Source organism: Phyllostomus discolor, chromosome 4, assembly GCF_004126475.2.
Source record: "Phyllostomus discolor isolate MPI-MPIP mPhyDis1 chromosome 4, mPhyDis1.pri.v3, whole genome shotgun sequence".
In the NCBI taxonomy this organism is placed as follows: Eukaryota; Metazoa; Chordata; class Mammalia; order Chiroptera; family Phyllostomidae; genus Phyllostomus; species Phyllostomus discolor.
Window position 1 is genome coordinate 32,771,288 of NC_040906.2, and position 21,295 is coordinate 32,792,582.

The 21,295-nt window shown below is 36.9% G+C and overlaps 1 protein-coding gene and 2 pseudogenes across 3 annotated transcripts in view; 2 read left to right on the forward strand and 1 right to left on the reverse strand.

Annotated features, from left to right (window-relative positions):
• The window catches only part of DNAH7 (dynein axonemal heavy chain 7), a 229,811-nt gene that overhangs the window by 32,086 nt on the left and 176,430 nt on the right, over nucleotides 1-21,295 (forward strand). For all 3 annotated transcript variants that reach the window (XM_036023151.1, XM_036023150.1, XM_036023152.1), the window contains 7 exons: nucleotides 1,089-1,208; nucleotides 8,362-8,545; nucleotides 9,313-9,492; nucleotides 12,882-13,154; nucleotides 14,531-14,658; nucleotides 16,853-16,931; nucleotides 19,793-20,017. In XM_036023151.1, the coding sequence (XP_035879044.1) occupies nucleotides 1,089-1,208; nucleotides 8,362-8,545; nucleotides 9,313-9,492; nucleotides 12,882-13,154; nucleotides 14,531-14,658; nucleotides 16,853-16,931; nucleotides 19,793-20,017 (1,189 nt within the window). The remainder of the gene's footprint in view (nucleotides 1-1,088; nucleotides 1,209-8,361; nucleotides 8,546-9,312; nucleotides 9,493-12,881; nucleotides 13,155-14,530; nucleotides 14,659-16,852; nucleotides 16,932-19,792; nucleotides 20,018-21,295) is intronic.
• On the forward strand, nucleotides 9,502-11,378 carry LOC114494007 (annotated as a pseudogene).
• Nucleotides 13,317-14,354, reverse strand: LOC114495318 (annotated as a pseudogene).

Consider the following 21,295-nt stretch of genomic DNA (forward strand, 5'->3'; position numbering starts at 1 on the left):
TTATTTTTTTGAGGAACCTTCATACTGTTTCTATAGTAACCATACCAGTTTACGTTCCTAAATGCAGTGAATGAGGGTTCCTTTTTCTCCACAGTCTCTCCCGTACTTGTTGTTACTTGTCTTATTGATGATACTCATTCTAACAGGTGTGAGGTGGTATCTTATTGTAGTTTTGATTCGCATTTCTCTAATAGCTAGTGAAGTGATCATCTTTTCATGTATACATGTTGGCCATCTGTACGTCTTCTAAGAAGTGTCTGTTCAGGTCCTCTGTCCATTTTTTAATTGGATTGTTTCTTTGTTTGGTGTTGAGTTGTATGATTTCTTTATATATTTTAGATATTAACCCCTTATCAAAGCTGTTGTTTGCAATTACTTTCTCTCATTTGGTTGGTTGCTTTTTTGTTTTGTTGGTGGTATTTTTTGCTGTGCTTATTAGTTTGATATAGTCCCATTCATATTTTTGCCTTTACTTTCCTTGTTTTGGGGGTCAAATTCATAAAAAATCCTTTCTGAGACCAAGGTCTGTAAGTTTAGTACCTATATTTTCTTCTATGTAATTTATTGTTTTAGGTCTTAGATCCATTTTGAGTTAATTTTTGTATATGAGTTCAAATAGAACCACAAAAGACCCTGAATAGCCAAAGCAATCCTGGGAAAAAAAAGAATGAAAGTGGAGATATCACACTCCCTGGTTTCAAATTATACTACAAAGTTACAATAATCAAAACAGTGTGGTATTGGCAGAAAAACAGACACACAGACCAATGGAACAGAATTGAGAGCCCAGAAATAAACCTACATGTATATGGGCAAATAATTTTCTACAAAGGAGCCAAAAAACATACAACGGAGAAAAGAAAACTTCTTCAATAAATGGTGCTGGGAAAATTAGAAAACCACATGCAAAATTGTATTAATTGTGTTTCAAATTATATCTCATACACTTGAATATTAATTTTTATGAAACACAAATTTTAGTGATAAAACCTAGGAATATAATACTTTTTGAGAAGGAATCAAATAGCAAAATATTAACTACAAAAACACCTCATGCTTAAATCACTGTTCATTTTTATCTCTTGCAGAAAATTACGTTTAGTTGATGTAGAAGAATTTCACAATTGCCAGGAGGCATTAGAGATGTCAAATTTTCAGACCATTGTCATGAGACACCTGGAAACTGCCAAAGAAACTCTACTTAAAATGTAAAGTTCTGACATTTCTTATAGGAAAACAAATAAAAAAATGTGATTGCTTGGGCACTGAATTTTAACTGCTTTTAGAAAATTCTACTTTAACAAGTTTATAATCATCTCTGTATAAGAGTTAAATGTGATATCATTAACTGCTTTGGTCTATAATGTCTATTCAAATATTCTACATAGCATAGATTGTACAGAAACCAAAATGATTCTGGTTAATGGTTACTTTTTTCTTAATGCCTGGTTTCTACCCCAACTATGAGAGTGGGGTTGAATACCCTGGAGGAATGATCATCAACTAGTTACTTGAAGACATTTATTTGACATCTACTATTAATGTGTGCAAGTTGCTGGCAAACCTTTTTCATTTTGTTCTTAGCTGAAAGATGCAGAAGAGTTTAAAAAATGATTAGGTGGGGAAAATATACTTGTATCTTTAAAGGAGTTTACAATCTTATTGGAGGTTAGACTTAACAAGTGATAATTTAACATCTTATTGGATTGACTCTTCAAAATGGAATCGCCACATATGACAATTATTGATATGGGTGCCAGACAATATGTCATGAAATAATACAGAAAAACTATCTCTATCATGTGTAATAAAGTTATTATAAATGGGACATTAAAACTAGATTAAATGAAAGATAACAAGACCTGAAACTCCAACTTAGTTTCATACTTTCCAAAAGTTACTTAAAAATGTATCTTGATGATTTAAGATGGGATCTTCTCTTTATCTTTTTTCTTTTTCAATAGGGCAGGTTCAAATTTGGCATTACTTGAAAGAACTTTAGACTTCTATTTAATATTACTATTAAGTTAACATAAACAAAGAAAGAAGAGGTGCAGAATGAAAATGAATAATTTCAGAGAAGAAAATGACCTCTTAAAGACAGAATAAGAATAAATCATCTTATACTATAACTTCAGGGTTATACCCCAGAAATACATTACCACTGTAAATTTTACTAAATTGGGTGTCAAAATACAGAGTAGGGGACAAACCTTACTTGGATAATTTGCTGAAAGATGTAGACTGGGGACTGTTGGTCAAGGTGGCGGTGTAGGCAGACATGGCTCTCCACTTCTTACAACCTCTTCAAATTACTACTAAAACCTGGAACAGCCATCACTCAGAACCATCAAAAATCGAGTAGAATGGAAGTCTGACAACTAAAAAGTCAAGTTCAATACAAGTTTGACAACTATGGAGTTAAAGAAACTACATCCATCCAGGAGGGTCACAGATGCAGAATGGGCTAGTCCCACACTCATGTGTGAATAAAAATTTGGGAGGGATATTTTGGGAGTAGGGAGTCCAAGCCCCACACCAGCCCCTACCCCAGCCCAGGGTTCCAGTGCCAGGAAGATAAGTCCTCATAACTTCTGGCTACAAGATCCAGTAGGGCTTGGGTCAGTGGAAGAAACTTCTGGAGCCCCAAGCAGTTCCCCTCCAAGAACCCAGACACAGACTCATCTACTCAGACTCATTCCCGCTGAGCTTCAGCACCGGGGTAGCAGCTTGAAAGGCACAAGTAGCATACAGGGAGAAACTGAAGTGTCGGGCATCAAGATGAGCAGTGGCCCTTGTTCCTTTTCTAAACCCTACCCCCACAGAGCTGGTAAGCTGCTGCCATATCTGAGACTCTATAACCTGGCTAACACTGTTTGACCCATTTTAAAGATCTCCAGAGACTCTGCCCCACCCAACTTAAGGGCCACCTGAGCTGCTTTTCAATATGAATAGCTAGTCTTGGGTCATGCTTCACAACTTCCTAAATACTATTGAACAAGCAACAGTCGGCTTCAGTAAGTCTCAGGCCTGGCACTAGCACCAGCCAGCTTAGATTCATGGCTTGGCTTCACCTAGGAATCTCCATGCCCAGTACAAGTAGCAGCCATCTCAGATTGCTTTACAGCTCAGGCAGGGTGCCCTGGGAAAAAACACCTGGGCAAGGTTAGGTGGGAACTAACCTTGGCCTGCACCACCCAGGAAACCCCAGGGCCAGTGCACTCAGTGGGCAGCTATAGACCATGTCAGAGTACCATATCCCCCTGTGACTGCACAGCTAATCCTTCACAGAGAGCATAGGTTGAGGGTCAATGGTCACAGCTAGCCCTTGCAGCTGACTAGCCTGGGTAAATCCCTCACATTGATCTGCCAACAGCAACTAAGGCTCAACTACAAGAGTAGGGTTTACTCAGCCTGCACAAAGGGCACACCTGGAGTACCCAGCTTGGGTGATAGGGGAGGCTATGCCACTGTATTCTACAGAACATCTACTACATTCAGCCACACTACTAAGACACAGAGTCAAAGCAGCTCTACCTAATACATAGAAACAAACACAGGGAGGCTGCCCAAACAAGGAGACAAACATGGCCCAAATGAAAGAACAGATCAAAACTCCAGAAAAAGAGCTGAATGAAAAGGAGATAAGCAGTCTATCAGATGCAAAGTTCGAACCACTGGTTATAAGGATGTTCTAGGAACTTAGTGAGGACCTCAACAGCATAAAACAGATCCAGTCAGAAAGGAAGGATACACTAGTTGAAATAAAGAACAATTTATAGGGAAACAACAGTAGAATGGATGAAGCTAAGAATCAATTCAATGATTTGGAACAACCAATCAGTGCAAGAAGAATCTGTACAACCAATCAGTGCAACAAGAAGAAAGAAGAATCTGAAAAAATGAGTATAGTATAAACAGCCTCTGGGACAACTTAAAGTATTTGAACATTAATATCATAGGGGGTCCACAAGGAGAAAAGAAAGAGCAAGAAATTGGAAATCTTTTTGCAAAAATAATGAAAGAAAACTTTCCTAATTTGGTGATGGAAATAGACATGAAAGTCCAGGAAGCACAGAGTCCCAAAGAAAATGGATGCAATGAGGCCCACTCCAAGACACACCATAATTAAAATCCTGACAGTTAAGAGAGAATCTTAAAAGAATCAAGAGAAAAGCAGTTAGTTACCTAGAGTGGAGTTCCTGTAAGGCTGTCAGCTGATTTCTGAAAAGAAACTTTGTAGGCTAGAAGGGATTGGCAAGAAATATTCTAAGTCATGAAAAAGTGAGACCTACATCCAAGATTGCTGTATTCAGCAAAGCTATCATTTAGGATCAAAGAGCAGTAAAGAGCCTCTCAGACAAGGAAAAACTCAAGGAGTTCATCATCACCAAACCATTATTATATGAAATGTTAAAGGGACTTATTTAAGAAATAGAAGATCAAAACTATGAATGATAAAATGGCAAAAAGTACATTTCTATCAACAGTTGAATCTGAAAAACAAACTAAGCAAACAAGAAGAACAGAGACAGAATCATGGATATGGAGAACATTTTGATGGGTGCCAAATGAGAGGGGGCTGGGGAAGAGTGGGTGGAGAGGTGAGGGGATTAAGAAGTACAAATAGGTAGTTACAGAATAGCCATGGGGATGTAAAGTAAGTATAGGAAATGGAATAGCCAAAGAACTTATATGCGTGACCCATGGACGTGAACAATGGTGTGGGGATTGTCTGAGGGAGGGAAGGGTGCTGAGTGGAGAGGGGCAAAGGGCAAAAAATCAGGACAACTGTAATAGCACAATCAATAACATACGATTAAAAATAAAGGACAGAAAAGAAAGATGTAGTTTAATTAGCTGTATCTTTTGATGCTTCCTAATGATTCTAATGGAAGAACCCTGTACAATACTTTAGTGAGCCAGATGGGTTTATCATGGTTAAAGGCAGAACATAAGCTCACTACAGTGGAGAAACAATTAGCAAGTGATTAATTATGACATCTACCCCCAAAGCAGATGTCTTCTTTTAGTCCTCGACTTCCGCTTCTACTCAGCAGTGGTGGTTTATCACCCCTGCCTTCTGGAAATCTGTTTTTATGTGTCTCTGTGCCTGTTTCTTTTCTTTGTTTCTACCTCCTTTTATTGGTTCTACTTATTCCTACTGTCACTAAGAGTAGGGGCTGTCCAGCTGTTTGCTGTTGTTTCTCTTTATATTCTTGAAATTTTCATGATTTTATCTGTCTCAGCTGTCTTAAGATCCTTATATGTTTTCTGATTTCCAGGCCCTTATTGTTAATTTTATACTGTATATCTTCAGCTGAATGCCATGTTAGCAACTGAATCTCAGCATCTCTGTAATAGTGCTTGTTCTTCCAAACCTGCCACTCTCCCTGTTATGGACCATCCTGCAGATGATCCAGAGTTGAAAACTGTGACTTTTTTTATCTCTTTTGCTCATTATGTAATCCTCACCACCCACACCCTGCTCCCAGCCATATCCAGTGTATTGCTAAATATTCTTTTTTAAACTAAGAGATAATTAACTTACCATAAAATTTACCACTTTAATGTGTACAATTCAGTGGCTTATAATATACTCACAAGGTTGGGAAGGAAAAAGGGAAGGGTCACTAAGGAACATGTATAAAGGACATATGGACAAAGCCAAAGGGGGTAGGATTGAGGGTGGGAGGTGGGGATGGGTGGGGCGGGGGGTGGGGTGGGGGGAAATTGGAGACAACTGTACTTGAACAACAATAAAAATACTATTAAAATAAATAAATGCTAAGCATGAAATCATAAAAACATACTATATTCACAAGGTTGTGCAATAATCACCACTAATTCCATCTCCCTCAAAAGAAGCCCTGTAACTGTCAGCAGCCACTCTCCATTCCCCCTTCACAAGCCCCTGACAGCCACAAATGTGTTTTCTGTCCCTGTGCATTAGCTTCTTCTAGACATTTCATCTGTGTGGAGTGATAAAATATGTAGCCATTTTTGTCTGGCTTCTTACACTAAGTATAATGTTTTCAAGATTTATTCATGTTACAGTATGTGTCAATACTTTAGCCCTTCTCATGGCAATTAATATTCCATTGTACAGTTTATCAGTTCATTAGTTGATGGACATTTGGGTTGTATCTATTTTTTGACTATTATGAGTAATGCTGCTGTGAGTATTCATTTTGTGTAAATATATGTTTTCAGTTATCTTGGGTATATACTTAGCAGTGGGGTTGCTGTGTTCTGTTTAAATTTTTGAGGACCTGCTACACTGTTTTCTAAAAGTTCTGTGAGATTTTACATCCCTACTAACAATGTAGGAGGGTTCCAATTTTTCCACATGCTTGCCAATACTTGTTGCCCATCTTTTTGATCATAGCCATCCTAGTGGATGTGAAGGGGTATCTCATTGTGGTTTTGATTTGCATTTCCTTAGTAACTAATGATATTGAACATATTTTCATGTGCTTATTTTTCATTTGTTTATTTTGCTTGGATAAATGTCTATTCAAATCATTGTTCACTTTGTATTGTTTTATCTGTCTTTTTTTTTGTTGAGTTGTAAGAGTTCTTCATATGTTCTGGATACCGGACCCTAATCAGTCATATGATTTGCACACATTTTTCCCATTATGTGGTTTATACTTCTACTTTTCCTATAGTGTGCTTTGAAATACAAGTATTTTTAATTTTGATTAAGCCTAACATCACTATTTTTATGTTGCTACTGTATCCAGAAGTCTAGCTTGACTATCTGTGTGTGTATACTATATTGCTTTCTCTATATAAGACTGTGTCATCTGCAAATAGAAATAGTTCTACTTCATTTTCTACCTGCATATTTTTTTCTTTTCCTTGACTAGTTGCTCTGGTTAGAACTTCCAGTGCAGTATTGAAAGAAAGTATCAAGAGTGGACATCCTTGTTTGTTCCTGATATTGGGAAAAAAAGCTTTCAGATTCTCACCATTAAGTCAGCTGTGTAGTTGTCCTTTATCAGTGTTGAGGAACTTCTCTTTTTTCTTACTATTTTGTTGTTTTTATCATGGTACAGTGTAGATTTTGCCACATGCTTTTTCTTTATCTATTGAGATGCTAATTAGTTTTTCTCCTTTGTTCTATTTATATGGGGTATTGCATTGATTAATGTATTGAACCAACCTTGCATTCCTGAGGTAAATCCTCCTTGGCCATGGAGTATAATACTTTTTATATGGTGTTGGATTTAGTTTGCTTGACTTTTATTGAAGATTTTTTGTGTCTGCCTTCTTAAGGGGCATTGGCCTGTAGTTTTTCTTCTTGTGATATTTTTTTGTTTCATTTTGGTATTATGATAATACTCTCCTCATAAATGAGTTAAGAAGTATTGCTTTCTGGAAGAATTGTGAATGACTGATGTTAATTCTTCTTTAAATGTTTGGTAGAACCCAGTAGTGAAGCCATCCATCTGTTCCTGGGTTCTGGCTCTTTTTTTTTTAATTTTTAAAATTTATAGATCTAGTCATGTTTTCTATTTCTTCTTAAATCATTTTGGTAGTTGCATCTTTCTAGGAATTCACTATCTTATCTCATTTTTGGCATATAATTGTTCATTATAACCTCTTCTAAACTTTTTTTTTTATTTTTGTAAGGTTAGTATTAATGTCTGCTTTTTCATTTGTAATTTGAACAATTTGAGTCTTCCCTTTTTCTTGGTCAGTTTAGCTAGGTTTGTAAATTTTGCTCATCTTTTCCAAACCAATTTTTGGTTTTGTTGATAGTCTTTATTGGTTTTCTATTCTCTGTTTTGTTTGTGCTCAAATCTCACTGTTCTAACTCAGTCAGTCTTTCAGGATTTCACATTAAGGGGGATAAGAAAATAATATACTTGATTTGTTGATTTGTATCTTGTTTTCAAGTCACCGTGAAAAAGATAGAATAGCAAAAAATGCCAACTGGGTTGAACCAATAAGCTCCCTCTTGGTTCAATCAGTTGTTTACATTTTAACTTTAAGCTAACAAATCCGTTCTCTGGGGAACATTTGGGAGCCTAAAGAGGAGTACCTTGTAATGTTTAATAAAGTTAGTTGTCATTTTTATTCAAAAACTGTATCAATCATAGTTTCAGAAGTTAGATTTACATTTTTCTCACCACATCACATCATTTAGTCATTTTCTATTGACTATGATTAAAATTTCTTTTTCTGGGAGAAGTGAAGTATGCTAGCACTTACAGTTCAGAGAGTGGGTAGTGTCACTTAGCACGTCCCTCTCTGTGAAGACCACTGGCTGTCCAGAAGTTACCATTAATGCTCAATGTAAAAGGAGAAATGTATTAAAAGTATTGACTTTTAAAAGTCTTTTGTTCTCTCAAGTTGGTTTCCAGAAGTACAGAATATTTATTATCAAGGTAATAAGAAAAAGCAATTGCCCACTGGTGAGAGCAGTGCCAAATTGGAGTCTTTTTTCAACTGTGCTGCTACGCTTATGACTTTACAGCTCCAGGAGCTCACTCTGGTCTCCATGCAAGACTTCACAGACTTAATTGTACAGCCCCCAGTAAGTATGGTGCAGTTACACCCGTATACATTTACAATTCATTTACTTTCAGTTTTTTTCAGGGAAGAGATGATAAAGTCGTCTCTTCCAGTGGGAAAACAGAAAGTACAAGGTGTGGCAAGAGTAGGTTTACAGTTGCTCATGTGGAAAATAATACAATAATTAATAAATAATAATACAGGAAAAAACTGTTTCACGTACTCAAACTGTAAACCTACTTTTGTCCCACCCTATATCTCTTTAGACCTATTATGCTTATCTGTTAAAAAAAGTTTGTGTCAACTTGCATATTTAGGATATATGAGTAAAATCACATTGCTGAGGATTAGTGGAAATAAATGAAAATTCCCATAATTGGGAAATTGGGGTCATGTTGGCTGGGGAAAAAGGAACTCTTTTCTTTCTAGAAGCAGGTCCTGTTACAGTGTGAGCAGGACCTGGGAATTTTTTTTTTGTGGCCTGAGAATTTGAATGTTCTCCTCTTGGACTCTTTTTTCACATGATTCTAGAGCCCCACTGCTATGCACATCCTCCTTTTCCCAGAATCTATAAGCCCAGTGGACACTAGATGCCAACATGCCTAGCTGGGAATCACTCTTTCCCTTTTTAGTAGAGTTCTTCTTTGGCTTAACTTTAGGGTGAGTTCCTATGTATGCTAATTGAGACCTGCATAGTTCTTAGTCTATCACAAGTCACATGTACAGGGTGGGGCAAAAGTAAGTTTGCAGTTGTTTGTATGGAAAGTAATACAATAATCTTTTTTTCAGGATTCTGTTAGAGCTTTTGAACATCCAGGTTTCATCATGAGGCTGATTCTTGATCATGACGCCATTAAGTTTGAACCTGAGTTCAGTGACTATATAGACATCTTTCTAAATATTTATGATGTCATGATTAAAGCTGTCAGTTTTGTGCCAAGGGTTGAGACAAGATTGTATTCCAAGCTGGTAAGTAACAAGTATATTCTGATTGCTTGAATTTGCATGATATTCACTTCAAATTTCTTCTGAAAGGTGTAGACAGCTGTCCTCTGCTTTGCAGAATTCATATGGCCTAGTAACATTGACTTATCAGGAAGTTTTGTCCCAAAAGAATACTGTTTTCCCATTAGCTTCCCAGATAATATACTTAGATTCTTAGTCCAGTCTTCCACTGGGATCAACTGAAAACTGTCCGAGGGGAAAGCACGGAAGCAGGGGTCAGGTTTGCAGCAGTCAGTGGGTGTGTGCTGGAGCACTCATACCATGTTGTAGGCCTGCACTCTGCTTTTCCAGCTCTGCAACATGGTCCTACAAATGATTACCCTCCTCCTCTACCTTTTTCCGTAATAGTGTCTTCACACTCTGAAGTCAGAGATTCTACTTCCTTTCTCTCTTTGGCCAAATATTTAACAAAGCTATGCCAAACTATGACATGTCAACAGTAGTATTGCAGTCTAGTATATGAAATGAGCATGTCAGAAAATTCTTTAACTTGCAAGGTTTTCAAGTTTTACAAGTTCAACCTGTAGCTTTCTTTTTCCTTTCATAGTTTGAAAATAGCTTATGAAAATTTCATGCATACAAAAGAGTACAGGAGACTAGTGTATAGTTTTAAGTAGTGACATTAATTCCTGTGTATCTACAATCTAACTTAAAAAATAGAGTATTACTGATATGTTTAATCCCTCACTGCCCCCCATTGCCTGTATCTGGTTACATTGCTCTCCTTCTAGCAAAAGAATTGCTGTCTTGATTTTTGTAGTTATTATTCTGAATTTCTTAAGACAAACTTAGTACATGTTTGTATATCTCTAAACAATTTTGGTTGTCTTTCCATGTCTTTGTATAGAAGGTGTCATTTTATAAATAACAATGTCTTACTTTTTACTCAGCATTATGATTGTGTACTTATCTATGTTGAGAATATTATCATCTTTTGTAGCTTCTAATTTTTTAAGTATTTTATTTTTATATTAAAAAATTCCATTAAATTCTGTTCTGAGTAGGCTTGGTCATTTCTGATTGTCCCTTGTACTTTATCATGTATTCATTACTCTTTTACTTTTCTGGTTGCTGATATGAGTCCTGCTCCTGGTAGCTTTTATTTGTGGGTATTTTCATTTATCATTATGAGCTTATCCACATAAGAACTTTATGCAGGAAGTCTTTGAGGCTTTGGATATTTATTCTTTATGTTGCCATAAATAGAAGTCTCTCACGTTTTAAAAGTATCCCTTATCTGTCCCAAGTTGCAGGGAATAGGCTCATGGGTCTCTGAGACCTGAAAGTTGAGAGATTATTTGCTCTTGGGTAGCTGCTCCGAGCTGCTGGCTGGCTGTAACCATGCCACAGAGCGAGTCTATTGAGCTACACCAGGATCTCTATGGATATCATTTGGATTACCATGAGAAAAAGAGAAAGAAGAAAGGTCATGGAGAGGCTCATGAATGTTCAAAGAAGGCAAAAAATGGTCTGAAGGCTAAGCTCTACCATAAAAAGCACCATAATGAGCAAATACAAATGAAAAGGTTGTTGAGATGCATGAGAAGAGAAACACCAGACAATAGAATGATGAAAACACTCCACAAGGAGCAGTAACTGCATATCTACTGGACAGAGAAGGGCAATCTTGAGCTAACATATGTTCCACTATGATTAAACACACACAAAAAAAGGAAGCACAAAAATGGGAAGTCCCTATGCCCAGGGAGAAGCAGGTATGAAAAGTTACTGGAACAGGGACAATAAAGAAGAAAGCATGCAAAAGGATGGCCATCGAAGTCTGCTTCATTGGAGAGGGCTTTACTGGAAAACCACCTAAATAGAAAAGATTTAGAGGGTTCCTTGAGTAAGATAACTGAACATGCTCTTCATGATCCTTGACAGAAGCTGCAGAACGGGAGTTCATGTAGCTTTTTCTTTTCAAATCTTTGATGCAATTGAAGGGGGAATTAAAATACACTTTTTCCCATGGAAGGCCAACCTACAAGAAGTTAAGGCACTGTGAGTCTGACCAAGCACATCACCACCTCATCTAATTTATGCTTTGAACATTCAAACTGTCTCTTACAAAATACCATTTCTCTCGATTCCTGGTAGGAACTGACTAGTAGTCATGAAAAGAATATTTTCTAACATAGTTCTGAAGTACTGGTATCCAGTTCTGTTTACAAAGATAAACCTATAGCTTTTAAAAATGAGATAGGCTGTTAATAAATTTAAGAAAGCTTCTATAATGAATATTAACGAGGTTCACACTGACTCCAATAATTTTACATTGCATACAGTACATAATAGAGATTGCTTTATTCTAAAGTTCTTTTTCAGCAAAGATGACACCAGCATCTACAGAGCCAAGGGCTGAGGTGGTGGTGGTGGTGATATGGTGATGGTGGTGGTATTCACTAATGTTCTCATGAAGTATCTGGTAGTTCTAAGCAAAATGGTTTTCTGGAATGCCCACTAGAGAGCATAGCAGACAAATGCATCCTGGATATCTGACCAAATTACTCAGTTCTCTCAAGGAATCCTTTGGTACCAATCTGAGTGCTGTAGACTATCCATTACCAACAGCGATTTTTGTTTCACTTAAAAACCCCTTCTGGATGACAGGTGGAGCATATATATTTTTAAATGTAACTTGGTTCAAGATGATAAACCATGTATGCACATTTACTTGTCCTCTTATTTGAAAAAGAGGAGAAAAGCTGTTGAGATTTGTTTGCTTATTTAAAATTGTTTGCTTATTTAAAAACTGACCCGTTCTTGCCCACCATTATTCTAATGGTGACAGCAGAATGCAAATGTTCAACTAGGGATTTTAGTCTGCTCTAGTTGCTCTTCACAGAATCAAAGATCAGAGGTCAGTGAATGAGTAAACAATCTCTCCTTGCCCTAGACACATTATTCCTCAGTGTGAGAGAGTACTATGTTCAAAGAGTGTGATGATGTGACATGAAGATGGCTTATTTTTTAAAATAGTGTCCAATGCAAGCAGTACCCTATAAAACTAGCACATGCCGTTGCTCAAATAAAATGTGGACTTTGCTATTTTTATATTTTCTTACATTGTGTATATTTTTAAGTGACTGTTCTTTCATCCATATGAAAAACTAAATACAACTAAGTAGGTAGCCTTAAGGAAAAACAAAAAAGTTATATGAAACCTAGATATTTAAAATACTGCTACAATTGGGCTACATATCTTTCTATAGAGTTTAGAAAATCAAAAAGAACTCATGAATAAAAAATAATGTCAATATGGTAGGACTGGCATTTTGATAAAGATAAATGACACAGTTACCTTAATATAAGGCATTTTAAATTACTAACATTGTCCTGGCCCCTTTGTTTAGGAAACTTCCTCTAAACCAACCACCTTGAGACCGATCATTCTGAATGAAATTGTTGAAGCTCACAAGGAGAAGGTCAAGGAAGTGATCATGAAAGAGAGCATAGCACCGACCGAGCACCTCAGGCTCTACGACAAGTATGATTTTTTGATCACCAGAAAAGCTGAGCAAGATGTTGATGCTTTCCTTGCAGAAAACCATCATTACGAGAAGATAATACAAGAAATTCGCAAATACCAAAAACTCATAGAGGAAATACAGTACACATCTAGAAAGGTAAATGACCCATTTTGTACAACTCTTCTCTGTACCGAATAATCTTTCCCCAGGTCTATCAGGATGTGGCTTTAGACCATATAGGGGAAGATTTAGAATGTTACTATACCAAGGAAAAATATTTATTGAGCCTTTCCATTTGCCAAGCATTGTGGTAAGCCCAAGACACACGGAGGTAGGCAAACAGACGTTGTTCTTATTCTAGACTGAAAGTCTACTACAACCCTAACTTTTTAAGTATGTGAATTTGACTCCTCAAAAATTCCAAGAGGTTAATTTGTTTTCTTTAGTTTTTATAAGTAAAGCCTTTGGAAAATATGGTAATTACATTAAAATATGTTTACTTCTATATAGTAGGAGACTAGTAAATTAAAATTTTCTCTTTTTGTCCTTTCTAATATTTTCTGAACTTTTTACCATGGACATGTGACTTTTTTCTTGTTTGTTTATTTTATTTTCAAGTTGCATACAAAAAACTTCTTTGCCTCACATTCATGAAAACCCCAATATTGTAAGTGACAAATAAACCCTCCCTTCCCCTTCTCTTAATTAAATACAAAAACAGCTTAAAAAAACATATAATTTAGATTGGTTTAATCTTGAAATATAATCCAGTAAGACTAAAAACATTTCAGGTCCTGTACCAAATAGTAAAATACTTGAAGGCCTTCAGGATCCTTTGACTGATTCATATCGATAAGCGCAGCTACTTTTGGTGCAGTAATCTCCAGTTATAGTTTCAAGCTCCTGCTGGCCGGCCCTTTCAGGGGGAGGCCACAAAGCATCATCTTCTTTCATACTTTCGCCATCACCAATAATTGTCTACAGTTCTTCCATTCCACACCTGTATACATTAAGCCTCTTTTCTGATAGTGATATAATTTTTGTAATTACTGTTTTTGACATATCTAAGCTTTCCATCCAGCTGAAACTTGAATTCCTCAAACTCGTGCCCACACTTGCCCTTGTGCCTTACTTGGCAGCACAGGCAGAAATCCCCGGCCATGGCCATTCCTGTTCCCAGGAGGCCCACTGAAGATACACGTGTTACTTTTGTGTACAGAGAGAATATAACATTTAAATTCCATACTCCCTAGCAACTACTCAATTTTCTAAAGTTTTTGTGCTTATATTCATTGTTGTGCTGAAATAGCATTGGCTTCCAAGATAACAAACACTTCTCAGAGATTCATTTAGAAGATGGTTGTAAAAACCAATGAGTATTTAGACAGCCTGTCTACATCATATTTAAAAAACCTTCAATCTTGTTAGAGCACACACACAAAAATTAATGTTATGAGAAAGGCCAAATTGTGGGAATCTTTTATTTGTTTCATGTTTATTAAACTCCTAATATTTGTTACTTAACATTGTAGAATGTCCGTTTAGGAATGTTTGAAATGTGCTGTGAGGAATTAATCAGAGCTTTGGTGAAACGAGCAGACGTTATTTGTGGAAAATTAATAGCTAGAATGTTCAGAGATCATCAAGAAGTAAATGCAAGGTATTTGTGTGATAATGATTATGTTTTTCTTTTTGGGGGGGGGGGTGATGTGAAACAGAATCAACTGTCCTTCTGCTAAAGAGATAGATTAGAGCAGTGTCGTAAATGGCCCAAAAGAAAAGATAATGCCAAGCTTATTTCTGTTTTTATTTAAGTGTTATTTGGTGATCATTAGTATTTTTTTTTTCACCAAAATGTGCCTTCTCAATTTTTTGCATTAAGGTGGCATTGAAATGTTTTTCATTTCATTTGCATGAGTGAGGTGGACATCACCTATCTAAGCTCAGGTTTTTAAATTTTTATAATCCATACACAAAGTGGGTTTCAAAGAGGACTCACACCGTGGTGGTCCTGGGTCCTCAGGGACCCTCGCAGTTGGAGCTTCCTCTTGCTGCCGTCACTCTCCAAGTCCATGGTAACTTTTGTCTTAACTAAAAACTCGTCTGTTGACAAACTTGGAGATGTTTAGGAAAATTGACCTATGTTAAGTAAACTCAGAGGATGCTAAAGCAGAACACCTGTTCATTTAAGACAGGAAGTATGACTAGTCTTACAATAACTGACACTGGTGTTGCTCTGGTATCAGTTCCATGAGGGAAAAACAATCTGAGTTTTTAATCACTAAGAAGAATATTTCTTTCAGACTATAAAGAAACCCGAGGGAAGCTTTATTTCCCTACCACGTGTTAGTAAAAATACTAGGTACTGGGATTCTAAATATAAATATAACTGCTGAAGGAAGTTACAGTGTCAAAGGGAAAATTGAATCCCTACAGTGTCCAGTAAATACTGTACTGAGCCACAGAAGTAAGAACAGAGCAGGAAACAATTTTCTCTCAGGGTAGGGTTTGGGGGAGACGGGCAAATCAGGGAAGGCTGCGAAGAGGATGTGATGTGTGAATTCATTTTGAAGGAGGAGCGGGAGTCTGCCAGGTGAACAGTGTGGGTGGAATCATTCCAGGCAGAGAAGGTGCTGTACAGAAGGGAGTGGGGTATGAAAAAGGCATGGTGTATTCCAACACCTAGGAGTGGTTTGTGTTCCTTTCACAGACACTGTGAGGGATTCGAGTTGAGAGCTAAGCCACCAGATGAAAGAGGACTTGGCTTTGGGTCGCTTATCTAGGAGCCAGAATCATATATTCAGCTTAAAACACCTTTTCCTCTAAAAGTACCTGGAAATATAGTGAACGTATCTTTTCTATGTAGCCTCATGCTGAGTGAAATATATATTTTAATTTCACAGATATTTTCACTGCTTCTTAACTACCCTCTGAGCTCAAGCCACTTCTATTTTATCCTTTTTCTCTTAATTATACCTCTCATCAGACTTGCTGGATGTACAGAGGACATAGCGGGACTATTATAGGAACCTTAAATATGATATGTCTCAGCTCTCCTCTCCATGAACCCATTTATACCTGTCTCCCCATGTGCGCAGAGCCAGAGTCTGTTACACCACTTGGAATTCTCTCTGCCTATGAGCTCAGCCCTAATGCTTTTCATCCCTTTGTAGCAGAACCCTCCAACCATCTCTCTGTATTGAATCTCTCCTTCACTGTGATTCTACCTCTGAAATTTATGAACAAGTTCAAAACCCTCTTCCAACCCCCTGCTTTAAACCAACATCATCACTGTGCTATTCCACTCTCCTTCACATCACATCCGATCTTCTTGAAGAAACTTTTGTACATTTTGTCTGGATTCCTTAGAACCCTCCACCCTATTCTTGAGCCTCACAGTAAGTTCATTATTTATACTGACCACAACCCAAATCAGTGGGAAATATTTGCATATTACCAAAATTTCCTGAGCATACAGGCCCAGTTTTACCATTCCCTCCAAGTAAAGTAAATCACTCCCTTCCTCTGTACCACTTTTTCTCATGCCGTCATGACTAAATCTCTGCTCGGACACTCCAGGCTGGAAATGACCATTCATGGTTCTGTCTTCAGCTCGGATCTTGAACTTCTTAAGGACCATTTTATATTACCTTTTATCCATTTCTGTATCACTTAATACTGTAGTTGAGCATAGAGAAGGTATTAAGTGAACACAAATTTGCTTTAAATTCATTAGATGTTATATAGGTAAGATAATCTTACTTTATTTTTCACATAATGGGACACTCAGTAGTATACAGTAACATATTTAGGGATAAAATTAATGATATGAGTGCCTTTGTCTGTTGTTTCAGTTTATGTGAAGAATTTGAAAGGATAGCTGAGAAAGCTCTCAGCACTCCTCCAAATACAGCAGAGCTAATGGAAGTAAAGGTACTATCTATAAAGTCTTTGTCATTGTACATGTATAAGTTAATTTTTTCCTTTCTTCTGCAGCTTTTATAATTATTGATACGATAATACAGTAACAAATCCCTCCAAAAGTTAAAACAAAGACTTGAGATAATGTTTTTATTCTTAGGTTTTGAGTCTGCAGTTTGGTATCTTAGGCTGGACACTTCCGGATGGTTCTTCTGGTTGCACTTGGGTCACTCGCTGAGCTGGGTCAGCTGGCTCTCAGCTGGGTTGGCCAGTGTAACTGTATTTAGCAATTTGACTGTTCCTCTTGTCTCAAACTCCAGCAGGCACACCTGGGCGTGTTCATGACATGGTAGAGGCTCCAAAACGATCTTAATTTTACAAATGCTTTTCAAGTTTATCCTTGTGTCACATTAGCTAACATCCCCTTGACCAAAGCAAGTCACATGGCCACAGAGTCAGGGTGAGAGGTCACTGCAGGGCATAGATACTGGGAGGGGTGAAGTGATGAAGCTATCAATACTATCATCTACCAGGAGATTATTGAGAGCACTGTTAATATTCATTACTGTGCCAAAGGCATAAACCAGACTCTCTTGGACAACTTGAGATAAGTGACCATCTTTTATTTTTTTTAATCAACGTATATTTAATCCTTAACTAATATTTTTGTTTCCTATGTGCTATCTTTTGTAATACATTAAAGATTTCTGTTGTACTTTGCTGAAACATGTTTTAAGCATGGGATTTATGGTACTGAAAATAGTGCATGTCTCATTGTTCATGCTACTTCTATGCTTGAAGACTTAAGTAATGGCTAGTAAAATAATATAAAGCAACTAGTTAATCACCATTTAATTTTATTCCTTTTTCATTCTTATAACATTAAGCTTTTACAGGATCTTAAAAAAAAGAACCCTTTCTAGCATTCCCAGGATGCAAAATAGAGCTCTTTTATTTTTAGATTTTAAAATATTTAAGCAAACGCGGCAAAACATGTAAAAATCATTAAAACCTTTGTATAGGCAGAAAATTGCAAAAGGAGTTCAAATGACAATGCACATTTTAAATTATTCACTTAAAGGTTTGTTAAAATCATTAGAACCAACTCTTACATGTCAGCCTCTAACTAAAAGAGTTCTATTTTTAAAAAAGTTTTTGTATAAGACTAAGGCTCTTCATGTGTGAATTTGTGTCTGTGTGTGAAATATACACTAGCCTCTATATGTTGTCTTTCAGAATATTTGTGTATTGTTTATTTGTTGTAAGACATCAAGTGATACTTTCTTTGATTGTGGGTGATTATAAAATAGCTGGAAAGTTGCATAACTGTACATTATTTTGGAAAAATGAATATTGACTATAAAGAGTGTCATTTACTTACCATCTTAGTCATCACTGGTAATATTTAGGAATTTGAAGTTTTTTCTTGTGATTTCTATTGTTCATGGCAACCTTTAACAGAATTAGCAAGTGGGATTCATTAACTGGTATTTAAAAGATTTCTGTACCTTAAAAAGATTACTGTTGCAAAAGCAAAATAGCTCCTCAATTTATTCAATACAGAAATCAGTCATTGATGATCAGAAAAGAGAGATAAAAACCCTGTTGTTTATTACATAGAAAGCTGATTAACCAAACTTCAAAAATACTATATTTTCAGGTAGACATTTTGTTACTTGTGGAAACCACCATGATTTGCTTCTTTTCTGTTTGGAATTACAACATAAAAACATTTAGTCTAATTTAGATGACATATTAATGAAAGGTTTCTAGGCAGTATTACTTGTTTTTTCCTTTTTAATTGTAAAAGGAAACATTTAAACAATACAGGATTGTACAAAATGAAATGTAAAAGTTCTTTTTCCCTAATTCCTTTCTTTTAAGGTAATGATTCTTTATAGTTTAGTGTGAATTCTGCTCTTTCTGAACATATATGTAATGTTACATATATATTAGGGAGAGAGAATGAAGAGAGAGAGCCAGAAAGGTGGAAATGAAAGATTAAAAAGATCTTCAAAAACATCAAAAAAGCAGAAGCACTGACTTCATAGACAGTGAGGTGTGGTATAGGGTAGGGCAGGTGAACATAGGTTGTTACAAGTAACGGCCAGTTTTCTCATTTTTCAGCGAGGTAGCGCGTTTTCTTCAGCATTTACATTATTAATAATTGCAAAGGTTATAATTGCAATTTTGATTGGAATTTCATTGATTTTATAGACTGGAAGAAAATTTACATCTTTACATTACATCTTAACATGTTTCTATATTCAGAATTTTTAAAAATGCCCTTTAATAAAGTATTACAGTTTCCCTCATCTAGATCTAGCATGCGTTTTGTTAAATTTGCCCACGGTTATTTTTTAGGTTTATAACCAAGGACAGTGTTGCAGCACTGTTGTCTGTTGCAAGTTGGCAATTTTGCATTTGTTTTGGCAGTCATGTGGCTGATGTCTCCCCCAGCTGGACCATAACCTCTCTGAGGTCCATGCAGCTCTGTGTGTTTTCACACTGAATTGCCAGCACCGGACATGGTGTCAGACTCGTAATAGGTACCTGGAAATGCTATCCTGAAAGAGCAAATACCACTCAGATAGCACGTGCTTCATATTTCCCAGAAACCCACAGCTTTCTTCCCTGGCTTCCCAGAGCTTTTCGTGTGGTGTTTAGGGTTTTCTTTCTGCCCCCGTCTGCTATTTTAGCAGAGGTGTTTGGGATCAAGGAGACTAAACTGTACTGCATTCCCTTATCTTGAACCAAAAGTCTGTATAGTACTTCTAAGAAGTCTGTACATATTTATGCAGTGTATTCCTTCAGGCTATTTTTGACGTGAGCTGTTCGTTAAAATGCCATCTGTAATTTTTGTTTCCCCTCAGGCTTATATCCAGAAAGTGGAGACAACTGATATGGTTGAACTGGGACAGAGACTGGTAGATTCTAAAAACTGCCTCGCTTTCCTTATCGAATGCGCCAACTTTTCTCCGGCAGATATTAGGCTGAATAATAATGTTTTCCAGTGGTATGGAAGAATGGAAGAAGTCTTTGATGAGCATAAGAAAATCATTAAAGAGAAAACAGAACAGTATCAAGAAGGTCTTAAGGTTGGCATCATAGATATTTTAAATTATTTTCCTTTTCTGGACATGTTTAAGTTTTAACTCCTTAGGTAACTTCCACCATTTCACAGGTCAGACATGTTAGCTCTCTTATACTATAAATCATAGTAGAAGGTAGTGCACATACTGGGTTGATGTGGTGCTGTTTCTCGATTTTTCTCAAGGGAGACAACATCCACATTGCCCACATATGACTATTCATAAAAATAGTATTTACCTTACATAGTTCGTAGTGAGTGCTCTTTTGAGTTGTTTTTTAATCACTTTATGTCAAAGCTTCATTAATAAAATGTACCTTCTCATAATTGCTCAAACTCAGCTAAGTACTGTGCCTAGAATCATTATCCTTAACATTTAATTTTCTCTCACCTTTTTTTAAAGGCTTAAAATATATTTTAATAAGTTGATGCTGCATGACTGCTCCATTTTTTTGTCCTGCATGTAAGATGGTTCTCCCTGTCCACCTGTCCAGCTTCATCTCCTCACTCTTCCCACTCCTTGCCCTTGACTTTTCAGCAACCCTGGGCAACCTTTATGTCCCTGCTCTCCCACACTCCCATCGCTCGCACATTCTTCCCATTTGCTCTGGAACACACCTGTGCACCCACATGCTGATGCTTGTCTGTCCAGCACCCTCATTTGACTTTCTGGGCAGCCCTCTTAGCCAGACCTCAGTGCTGCTTCTCCTCTGCTGCCGGTGCACTTTCAGCACACCTGAGATTACCTGATGATCTGATTATTGTGTTTGCATTTTCAGGTCTGTCTCTCCACTAGACGATTAGCTCCTTGATGGCAGGCCCATTTGGTTTTGATCTTTTCTCCATTTCTAGAGCATGGCCAGTGCAGTACGTGCCAGGAACACTGTGAGCACTGCACGTCTATGGTCTGAATAAGTGACTTAGGTTTTTGGTCTCCTTTTACAAATGAAAAGACAAGGGATCCCAAAGTGAAGAGGCCCTTTCCAAGTCAGCCAGCAGGGACACCCTTTGATAGCAAGCCTAGTACCTTTCTGCCACACTGTAGCAAGTACAGTTAATGGGCAGAATGTGTTGTTTGGAGAATGATTCATGCACTTGCACAAACAAACAAACAAACAAACACACTTCATTTTAAACTGTAGTCTATATTTTTGTTTTACATTTAGTCTATTTCAGAATTTTTAAAACCTTTTAGAAAATATCAGGAATGATAAACATTAAATGCTTAAGTTATAATATAACCTTGGAAAATGCTAGGTGGCTCAGAATTATCTACACTTGCTTG